The sequence below is a fragment of the Neovison vison genome, chromosome 3, assembly GCF_020171115.1.
Source record: "Neovison vison isolate M4711 chromosome 3, ASM_NN_V1, whole genome shotgun sequence".
Classification (NCBI taxonomy): domain Eukaryota; kingdom Metazoa; phylum Chordata; class Mammalia; order Carnivora; family Mustelidae; genus Neogale; species Neogale vison.
The window spans coordinates 59,704,274-59,716,300 of NC_058093.1; the positions used below are offsets into that span (position 1 = coordinate 59,704,274).

A 12,027-nucleotide genomic window follows, 5' to 3' on the forward strand; every position below is an offset into this window, starting at 1 on the left:
CCAATAGGAGTCTACTTACTCAGGAAGGTAATGGACACCAGAGGAGAGAATGCCCTTCTCATCGGATTAGGAACTGTGAGCATAATGTGAGTTGAGACTGAGGTCCTTGGTTCCATAAGATGGGGAGTCAAGTTAATATAGAAGAAGGCATGGCTGAGATGGCAAGAATGTCATCACATGTTCGAACAATGAACACACCAGCCATGGCCCACAGCAGATCTGTCCTTGCACTTTTTAGTTATGTGACCCAATAACTTCCCCCTCCTCCTTTCATATTTTGCTTAAGTGGTTCCAGTTGGGTTTCTGTTACATTCAGTTATGGCATTGACTGACTGATACAGTCTCCTGTGACTGGTCAATAAATATTTGGAATGGACAGCACCTTCTTAAATCTTCCTGATACTCTTATGCATATGCAGGGAGAGTGATCTAATACCAGTTTGTAAAAGCTGAACATGACAACGAATAATACATTTTATCCTAAAAATTAACATAACATTTGAACTAGAATTAGCCTCAGGAATAATGAAATCATACAAGAGTGCAAAAGTTCAGCTTACTTTTATTTAAAAGGGGGCAGATATAGCCAAGAATTTGATCGTCAACTGAGAACAACAAATGTATGGTAAAAGCAGATCTTTATTCTCCATCTACCCAACTTTTCTTCTAATTCTTTGTGTTTTCTCTCCACCACTCCACTGGAATTTGGTAAGAATTAGCCAACTAAGGCCCTGTCTTCTGAGGAAGGACCCTACTACACATCAGCCTGTACAAGGTAGATTATAGTTAAAAAAAAAATACAGGTTTTTGAGAGTTATTTTCTATTTTCTCCAATTAATAGAGAAAGTCAGATGGAAATGACATAAAGAGCTAGTGTATTCCCAAAGTCTGGCCTATAAGACCAGCCAATGAAAAAAGTCTCCAGACCTGAAACAAGAGTCAGACTCAGCATCTTGCCTATGAGGAGAATCTGGAAGGCAAGCATCTGCTTTGGAGATTTTTGACCAACAGTTACTCTTACTTAATTCTCTTCAATTAAAAGATTCTCTTCAATGTCTTCAGTGGTCCATTTCCCAATCTTTTAAGATTCTTTTTATACGTTGTGTAGGTACTAGTGATACAAACACCTCATGTTTCATTCCTTTTCTGGTACTCACAGTTCCCCAAATGTGCCCCATTCCAGATTCTAATTCCTAACCCTGAAACTTCTCAAGATTTTATATTCCCCAACCACCATCCCAAACTCCCAATACAGGTAAGGTTTCCTCTTGCAGTACCCTCTGCACTCTGTTTTCCTGTAGTAAAATTCTTCACACTGCATCCTAATGTCTATGGATTGTGCTTGTCTATCTCTCTCACTTCTCAAAGGCACAGTAATTGCCTTTTCACATGAATTCCCAGAAATTACCGTACATAATATAACTCTTTTTTTTTTTAAGATTTTATTTATTTATTTGACAGAGAGAGATCACAAGTAGTCAGAAAGGCAGGAAGAGGGAGAGGGGGGAAGCAGGCTCCCCGCTGAGTGGGGAGCCTGATGTGGGACTTGATCCCAGGACCCTGAGATCATGATCTGAGCTGAAGGCAGAGGCTTTAACCCACTGAGGCACCCAGGCACCCCCATAATAGCTCTTAATAAATGGTTATTGAGTGAATGAACAAATACATGGATACATGAATGAATGAATGACTAACACCATGGCCCCTACTCTGAAGAAGCTCACTCTAGCTGGGGAAGAAATAACAATTTGGCTAATTAGCAATTAACCAATGTATAATAGAGATAAGATCCAAATATTGATAGAGCATAACATGAACAGAAATCAATTGTTCCTTTCATTTTATGCCTTTTTTCTTGGTATCTGCTCTACTGTTGTGCTCAGAGGAGTATTTAAAATTCACTATTGAATGCTCTATGAACAAAACCCTGATTTCTTTTGAAGAAAGGGTTACCATACAGATCTAATAAAGGAATAAAACAAATAAGAACCTTAGATAAAGAAAATACTGCTGGCTGCCTATAGAAATACAGTTAGAATATCTCAATGAGGAGAATTTCCATACAAACCTAACAAAAGGAATAGTAAAATCTTTGGGTTTTTAACAGGCTTTTTTAGTGCTTGGAGGTCAATTGGTGTTCTATGTTGTGAATATGGAAATTCCAGAGACAGTTATGATGAGGAAACTTCACAAACATTAAGTGAGGCTAATCCTGCTTTCAAGTATTTAAACAAACTTTCCAGAATCATGTCTGCAGGAGGAATTTCTCAATATTCAACCTCTACCTTGTTTGGATTTACGTGTAGGCAGTTGGCAGGTTTGTTACTAAGAGGTATGAATGGCACGAAAAAGAAGATGGAGCATTCCTACCACCTCTTTCTAGTTTTTGGTCCCAGCCTTTTTTTAGTCCCTCATGATTTTTAGCCAGAACTGTAGCCACTTAAGTGTTCTGTTTTCATAATCTCCTTCCTATCATTGTATTTTTTCATGTTGCTAAAAAACAGCGATCTTTTACAAAATAGTATCCAATCCAAATCTTCCAACATCTTTAAGGTGCATTGTTTTTCAATTGGGGTCCTTTGGAGTCTGGAAGGAGCACTATACTATTTGGGTAAATTATGAAAAGCTGTAGGAAAAAGACCTTTTTTTTGAGGGCATGGGATTATCTCATTGGTAAGTAATTTAAAACATTTTTAAAAAATGTTAATCAAAAGGGGCACCTGGGTGGCTCAGTCATTAAGCATCTGCCTTCTACTCCAGGAATGAGCCCAGAGTCCTGGGATCGAGCCCCCACATCAGGCTCCTATGCTCAGTGGCTTCTCCCTCTTTCACTCCCCTTGCTTGTGTTCCCTCTCTAGCTGTCACTCTCTCTATGTCAAATAAATAAATAAAATCTTTTTAAAAATGTTAAACAAATACTGTGATACTATGAAGGCAAATATAAAAGAGGACTTTTTATTTTATTTGATAGAGAGAAAGAGAATATGAGTGGGGATAGCAAACTTCCTGATGAGCTGGGAGCCCAACTCGGGGCTCCATCCCAGGACCTTGGGATCATGACCTGAGCCGAAGGTAGATGCTTAACTGACTAAGCCACCCAGGTGCCTTAAAAGAGGAATTTAAAAAGAAAGCATGAGACCTTAAAAGAATGCCAAGTGTTTGACGGTAGCTGTCCCATTTTACTTATACTCCCAAGGCACTTCTGTGAAAAAGTAGTGAAGAACCATTTAGAGGGGAAAATTGCACTCTTGTAAGTCCCTGCCCAGACTATCCTCTCCCTGGGCCAGGAAAATACCTGTTCTCAGAAGACATATGGATTTTTGTGCCTCCACAACTTTCTTTTTGTTGCTTTCTCTGCCTAGGATTCTCACCCCTTCCCTTTGCACCCACGTCCCCTTCCTCCCTCCCTTCCTTCCTTCCTTCAGTAAACATTTCATGAACTCCACTCCACCAGGTGTTTTACTAGGTTCTGCTGAGGTAGGGAGAAAATGCAGAGATGGTGAGGAGGGCAGAAGGAAGTCATACAAAAACATTCTAAACAGAATAATGACTAATATTGCATGCTATCTACCTAGCACTGCGATGAACATTTCCACACATCACTCTATTTAATTTTTACATCAACACTTAGAAATAAGTTTTGTCACTAAAACTTGCCTTGATGTCACACAGTAAATGGCACTCATCTCCATGGCATACAATAAATGACTTAGCCAAAATTAAAACACAAGTGCCTGTGACTCCAACTTACACTCTTAAAATCACTTACTACTCTATGTGACAGGTAACCTTCTAGATCCAGATGAAATGTCCCATCAACATCTTTCTTCTCTGAAAATTCTCCTTTCAAAGCATAATTACTTTCACCCTAAGTGTGTTCCTGTATTCATTATGAGCATAATTTCATTATGGCTATTTGTAATGTTTCCTCTCTCACCAGCCCCAGAAAGTCCCTAAAGCAGGCACCATCTCTGGTCCACATGCATGTCACCCTCTCCTTCCACAGAGGGTGGGCTAAATGTGACAGGATAGGGTGGACCCTGCGGTAAACCAAGGGCAGGGAAGCTTTGCAGAGATCACACTTGGCTGCCCAGACTTTAAGGTATGCCTTGTTTGGCTTAAAAAAGCCAAACTCTCAGTGAGGTTGCCAACTTTTGGAAAGTAAGAGCTTATCTTAAATCTTGGATTTCCAGCAGCTTCTTTTTTAGATTGGAAGATTTGGAAAGCTTCATCCATCTTACATGACCACAGTCGTCTCGAGCTGAATGGTAACCGTCTGCTGTTGAAGGGCCCTGACTCTACACTTCCCTATATTCTCCACTACTGTTGGGCTGTCCTGGTGACTCTGCTCACTTAGGCTACTGGCAGGGTCCTGACCCCAATATTTGCAATCACTCTTCTGTGCAATTTCTGAAATCTCTTAATTTCAATGTTACAGGGTTATTATAATCATTATAAATAATAGAAGTATAATACAATTATTACAAATTATTTTTCATTTCCACTTTACTAAGTTAAGAAAAGTGAAATGCTAAGGGTAGAAAACCTCACTATTACATAAATATTAAAGCATGTACTAGAGATGCTCTCCAGTATGACATGGTAGAAAGCCTCATATACATATACATAAAACTGGAGGATGGACATTGGGGAGGGTATGTGCACTGCGTATTATATAAGATGGATGAATCACAGACCTGTACCCTTGAAACATACATTTTATGTTAATTAATTGAATTTAAATAAAAAAATAAAACAAATATACATAGTATATACATAGAGTATGGCATGTAAAAATCTCTCATCTCAAACAGAGGACTCAGATCTATTTATAACTGACTCACAGTCTTTCCATAGTTATTGCAGCTCACATAATGGGTTATTTAGAGATGACTCTAGTACTGCTGGTAGTGATTATAATTACAGAAAAAAACTTTATCAATTCAAAATATTCAAGGCTTGGGGCAGAGATTGGGGCCAAGTTTACCTTTATATCGTGACAGTTCTTGAAAAGATTAGCTGAGCAAACCTACCAAGCAAAGTGTTTGTAAAAGAACTGTTTACTTGACACAAATTTTAGAGTCATGAATTCCCAACAATGTAAGTGCGTTGTAAGCAAAAGCTAGATACTGCTTAGGTTGGTATTTTGATATAATAGGTACAAATTATTTTTATCTATTCTTTAAAGTAGGGCTCCTGCTAGACAGTACATTTTTAACCCTAGTTCAAATTGTAATATTTATTTGAAAACAATAAAATATTGTTCCTGTGAAATGTATTATTTACTCTGACTTTTAATCATTTCAGATCTTTTCCTCAAGTCAACTGACATGTAGCTGAGTCTGCTTAGTAGAGTTTGTGCAAAAAAGGAGGTCATGGTTTAAAGTAAATCCCAGTTAGTCACCTAAAGTTTCAAGAGTCACAGCCATTATATTAAGAAGCCATGCTTTACTATTACAGGCATGGCAGCAAAACAATAAATGTCCAAACATGATGAATAGCAGGTTAACCACCTCTGTAACAAAGAGAACAGCAATACTAAGTTAGCCCATTTTTGCTTAATCTTGCAGTAGAGACAAATCACAGTCTATAGTTTTATTTATCTGTTGCATTAGAGGGTTACCCAACATTTCAAGATAAACTGAAGTGCAAATAAATATATTACCTCTTTTGATAATCATTCACATGAAAAATCATGTGTTTTACAGTACAGAGAACCTTGGAAATAGTTAAAATTGAGAGTAAAATCATATCCTACCTGGGTGACTTTCTCTGTCACATTGTGTGTTCGATCTTTAACCTTGGGTGCAATAATGGTTTTATCTGAAGAAGGAGGGGAGGCATTCTTTTTTTCGGTTTTGACATCTGAAAAATTCAGGGTGAGCTGTGGGATCTTGTTAATGGTGCTGTATTTGTTGAGATTTGAATCTGACGTGGATCCCAGGAGGCTTGACTTGATATGATTAAAAGGCCCTAAAAAAATTGGAAAATATTTGTAAAAGCAGTATCAGGAGAAATAGAAGAAAGAGATGGTCCTGAACGACCCGCTAATGGTCCACAACCAGTGTGACCCTGCCTTGGGAGGGACTAAATGCAGCCAGCTGATACCTGAACACAAGTTTAGGGTCACTGTCTGCCCAATGGAGCAACACGTGAGTATCCGAGGGTAAGATGGGGTCCAAGGTGAGTACCCAGATGGCATCTTTAGCAGTTACTTAACGTCTTTCATTAAGGGCTGGAATAAAAGGAAAAAAAAAAAAAAACTCCACTTCTTATTATTGGCCTATTATTGGCTACATTGATTTCTCAAGAATATCTTTTTATGATCCAGAGATTATTCAAGGAAGGACTTGCCTACAGTTAAAATCATGTTGGCCGTGACATTTCTGAACAGGTTGTCTACTGAGCTCCAATATGCATTACTCCTCTCTCTGGGCCATGAGAAATGACAAGCCAGCTGAGTTTTTTGTATGCTTCTATTGTATGAGATGATTTACAGAACTTCTAGAAGAGTTAAGCCGAGATGGAGGAATTTCAGCTAAGACTGAGAAGGGCCAATGTCTTTGTGTATATGTGTGTGTAGTCTATTGAAAACTCTAGAATCCTGTGTGAAGTTTTAAAAATTTTTCCTTTTTTTCTCCTTTTATTTAAATTTAAGACTTTTTAGATGGGGGGAGGGGTCCTTTATAAAGACCATTCCAGAAGAATGCTTTGACAAATGTAACATGATTGAAGTGACATAGCTAGGTAATGGGCTGGAGTCAGCAGTACCTGGTTACTTTTTTTTTTTTTTTTTTTAAAATCATGCTATATCATGGATCCCCAGAACTTATTCATCTTCTAGCTAGAGCTTAGTACTGTTTGTCCAAACCTGGTCACTTCTCACATTTCATTTCTTCCCTACGAAGACAATTGGTCAAGGTTCTAAGACTCCTGGCCCCCTTGTCCAGGATGAATACACTGACCAGCTACATCTGGAGATGAACTTACTGTGTGTTGCGTACGGAAAGTCAGGAAATGCTCCGAAGAGTTTCTTGTACAGTGAGTTTTGTAACTTTTACCATTATATAGCTCTTAAAAATTAGCATCGAGAAGAATTTTATAGAAATCCTGAGCCTATGAGTGTTACCCAGCTGTTATCCTGCTGTCTCAAGAGTGCTTCAAACATAGAAACTGCAGGACTAAACTTGCGAGTCAGCAAATTTTGCCTTATGCTATTTTTGTTGTTGTTGTTGAGGATGAAACATATTTTGGGAGTTAAAAAGCACTTTATGCACCAAACAAGGTCTAAACACCTGAAAATTAGATTTACAGGTTGTGTATTTTGAACCACAATAATAAATCAACTCAGCTCAAATATAATGCTAATAAAAAAAATCCATCATTTAGTTCATAGTTAACTTGGAGAAAATTCATTCTATATTCATTTATAAAAGTACATGTTAGGTTATTATAAAAGTTTAAAATGATTTAAGAGAATTTCACCTATGTGGAAGATACTGTGTTCCTTGAGGTGCATTTCTATTCATTCTCTGAGTTTTATCCATGATCATGATCAAGTCCATCTAGGTGAAAAATGTCATTGAGCTTTTTGGGCATTTATTGTCCAATATGCTCTTCATTTGCATACATATTCATATTCTCTTTTCTATTTATATGACAAAGAGAGAAATATGACCCCAAAATGGTACCATATTAATCTAGAGTTCAGACAGTTCAGACAGAAGCACCATCCCCTAGGTCTCTGTAGAAGCCTCTGCCACATGCCAGTGATTTATTATTGTAACGCATCCTAGATAGCATTTCCTTTATCATTTTATGGCTATATTCCAGACCTATATCTTAAAATTTATAATTTGTAAAACATTCTAGGACTTGAGACTTCTTAGACAATGCCTTTTTCTCAACTCCAATGTTATATTTTCACCCATTAGGTATTTTTACAACACACAGGTATATGGAGAAGAGATTAGAGAAAGCTGAGCTCAGATACATGGTTGTGTTTAAAACCTTTACACCCATCTTTCAATTCTCTTTATCATCCCTCTATGTGGTGCATTTCTGTAGTGATTGTCTACAGGGTTGTTTAAGAAATTGGGCAAAAACATGGATGATCTATGATGTTAAGGCAGAAAAATACTGTTAAATATACTTTGATTGTTCTTGTGGCCAGTTCCAATAAACGCCACTGCATTGACTCTACCAATGAGCAAGAGGTCTCAACTATGATGGTACTTTATCTTAGAGGCATTTGTGGGGACATTTTTGTTTTTCATAATGATGAGAGGTGGTAGTTTTTCACCTGGAAAAACCATCCCATATGTCCCAGGGGGCACTCATGAAGGTGAAAGCCTATTTATAATGATCTGAGCCTTGAACTTGTTTCACATATAAAGAGAACAATCTACATTTAACATGATTTTAATATACATTGAGCTTTCCAGGGCTATAGCTACCATGTAGGGGAAACAGCTTTCTATTGTTTTGTTCAGAAGTTTACCAAAACTTGTTCCTCATTTTGGAAAATTGCATCATTTGAAACTATGCTATTTGTGGCATTGGAACTTTATGAAATTTCAGACTTCAGGTTATAAGGTTATAGTTTGTGTTTGTATATTATGAATAAATATGTAAGCAAAGAAATTTGACTCTTTTTTTTTTTTGCCAGTGTTGGAACCAAATATTAAATTTGCAGAGAATTATAGGAATCAGAGTGAAAATCATTAATAAAATTTCTTTCAAAAGTATCTCATATTATTGTTCTCTATATATGTAAAATGATGCATGAAACAATCAAAGGAAACTATGTATAAGAGTTAAACACTTGAAATTATTTGTCTTGAGACTGCCTGTTGGTTTCCAGTCTCACTTGAGTAATTCCCTAGAGATCTGCCACACTTTCACCTAAATGTCTGGATTGCCATTTCTTGCTCTGAGTCCCATTGTTTAGGAAGGCATATGGTCTGCAAGGGCTTTTTTTGAAATACTGGAAAAGGTAGATGTTCTCACATTTGGTGGGATTTTCTCTTTCAGTGCAGTTCATTAGTATCACATGTTATCACACAGGGAATCATGCTGACATTACCCCAAGCTGGTAAGGGCTGGCACATTTGTGAGAATATCATTACTTCCTCATTCTTTCTCCAGTTTATCTTGGTGTATTTTTCGTAACTCAATTTGGTTATTTCTTATTTTTAATATTCATATATAAATAATCCTGCTCTGTTATTATTTATCCCAATGGTGATTTTTATTTTGCTATCGACCCATATTCCTGCTCTGTTATCCAGTACTTATCTGGATAATTTAATGCTCTTAAAACCATTTTTTAAAAAAATGTCTGATCATCGCATTGTATCTTCTAGTATAGTTATATTTGAACATCAACATATTGAGAAAAATAACCTTTTATTATAAACTGCATTTCTTGTATTCTTCCTTTATATTAAAGTTAAAGGATGAGGTTGACTTTTAGAATTAGTTTAATTATCTCTAAATGTGTTATAGTCTAGTAAAAAGAGTATAGCAAAATATTGTAGAAACAAGTGGACATTGGGTCTGACAGGGCTGAGAAACCCCTGGTCAATACATGTCATACTCAGATTTGCCCTCAGAGCATTATAACGTCATTGAGTCCCTGTTTTAGTTCTCATATTTACTTGTGGATAAACCTTCTGAACTGTTACTCTATTCTATTTTTTTAAGCTCTTAATATTAGAGATTTAAAGCAGACTCTTTCTTAAAATCTATACATTTATAGAATGTATATACATTTATAAGAATTAACATATAAATGTATATACATATAGAATGTATATACATTTATAAGAATTAGCAGAACCTAAAATGTTCCTTAAAATAATGCAAACATGCTACTTAGATAAGACATTTACATTCTATTTCATCCTGCATAACAAAGATAATTATGCTTTTTCCCACTGATTTTGAAGCAGATGTTTATATGCAGAAGTCTGAGTCTATAAGATGATCAGTATTAGCTTATGTTCCTCTAAAGCCTATCTAAATTCTGAAAAATTTTCCAACGCTTCAGTTAAGATCGGTATCCACAATATTCTCATTTTATTAATTGTAAGCCTAAGCAGATGGAGTATGAGACCAAAGGGGAATAAGCATCACGGTCTAGAAATCAGAATACAGGGTTTCCTACCTCCTAGGTCTATATTCAGAGAGGCCTTGGTTGAGGATTTAAAGGTGAAGGGCAGCCTCCCTGAGAGTGACCATGAACTGATGGGATTAAGGACTCTAATGAAAGAAAGGAGAATAACCTGAAAAACAAAGTAAATGAATTTAAATGAAATAAATGGGCAGAAATAAAGGGAAATAATAGATTCAATAGAAAGGAATGTAAAACTCCAAAGTAATAGGACTTAATGTTCTTTAGAGAAACATTTGCGAAATGGATGCCCAGGTTAAACGCTTCCCTGTACTAGAAGGATAAGAAAAACAGGTGATTAAGTAGACTAAACCAACAGCTGGATAAAACTCTCCTACATTACAAGTGTCTGATTAAAAATAAGGTAAGCCAGGTTCTAGCCACAAAGAAATATCCTGAATTTAGAGATCAAGCTAAAGGCTAAAGCAACACCTGGAAAGAATTTTATATTAAAGATATTTAAAATTTTTATGATGAGGCCATTTGAATTTATCATTGGTTACAAGAAACTGAAAGAGAATATATTTTCTTTTAGATGGTGCTGGAAATATAGCGAAGGACATCTGATAATTAAAAAAAATCGTAATGCTATTTTCTTTTTTAAAGATTGCTGCTCTTGAGAATAAAATGGGACACAGGAGAAGGAAAGCAAAAAAATTAAGGTTGTCAAAGCATCAGGTCTTTACACAGTTTATTTCTTAGGGCACCAAGTTTATTAGGGTAAAGTTTAATAAAATATAATTTGCTGAAGTGACTTAATATTAAAAAATGCAAATGAAGTGCCTAGTAATTGGATTTTGTAAAAGAACCGTGGCAACCAGTTTAACGCTTAGAAAGATAGATAAGTAATCACATTATTTGTAGTCAGGATTCATATTGTCTGGGTTCAGTGCATGACACATGATTTTCAGAAGAAAACTATCACTGCTGAAAATCAGTTTGCAAATTCATGTAAGAACACAAAAACTTGGTAACAGCCAGTGTAGCTTAAGAGACACAACCTGTATCAGATCAGTTGATTTCCTCTGTGAGTCTGATAGGTTTTGTGGCTTGAGGAGATAAAGGCAGTGATAAATCTTTTTTTTTTTTTTTAAGATTTTATTTATTTATTTGACAGAGAGAGATCACAAGTAGGCAGAGAGGCAGGCAGAGAGAGGGGGTGGGGAAGCAGGCTCCCTGCTGAGCAGAGAGCCCGATGCGGGACTCGATCCCAGGACCCTGAGATCATGACCTGAGCCGAAGGCAGCGGCCTAACCCACTGAGCCACCCAGGCGCCCCATCTTACAAATAGTTTTGTTTCTGATTCATAGGTCAGATTCATAGACAAGATGGAAACTGAACATACCATTGTCAGTGGGATGTAGTTACTTGAAATAATAAGGAGGTGGAAGCAATAGGGGGGTAAAATTATATTAATGATCTATTTATTAAGTAGGGTAAGTGGGGTTAAATTTTATGGATGACTTGAAAAGCAGAATAGGCAGGGAAACCACTAAATTTGAGGTGAAAATCAGTTTACCCATAGTTGAGATAGCATTAGGTTCACCTCTCATAATATTAAAGAAATTATTTAAAAATTTTATGTACATACACACATATAAACAGCATACATAATTTATTTGAGTTAATGTTTTTCAATCCTTGATAACAGAGCTACACTTAGATCTCTGGAGTCTTATTTCAAAGAGTCAGAGTGCCAAGGAAATTTATTCAAGGGAAATAACGTTAATCCCAAGAAAGAAGGTTAAATGGAAATGATTCCATTTGAGAAGAAAAGATTGAGTACCAATTTGCAGTTTTTATACAGTGCTATTATATCAAGATTAAAAGTAACCGGCCGGTATCTCTGTCCA

At 36.4% G+C, this 12,027-nt stretch overlaps 1 protein-coding gene across 4 annotated transcripts in view; it reads right to left on the minus strand.

The window, feature by feature from the left end:
* KCNH7 (potassium voltage-gated channel subfamily H member 7) overlaps window positions 1-12,027 on the minus strand; it is a 486,469-nt gene that overhangs the window by 122,920 nt on the left and 351,522 nt on the right. For all 4 annotated transcript variants that reach the window (XM_044242214.1, XM_044242213.1, XM_044242215.1 and 1 more), the window contains one exon: window positions 5,759-5,973. In XM_044242214.1, coding sequence (XP_044098149.1) covers window positions 5,759-5,973 — 215 coding nt within the window. The remainder of the gene's footprint in view (window positions 1-5,758; window positions 5,974-12,027) is intronic.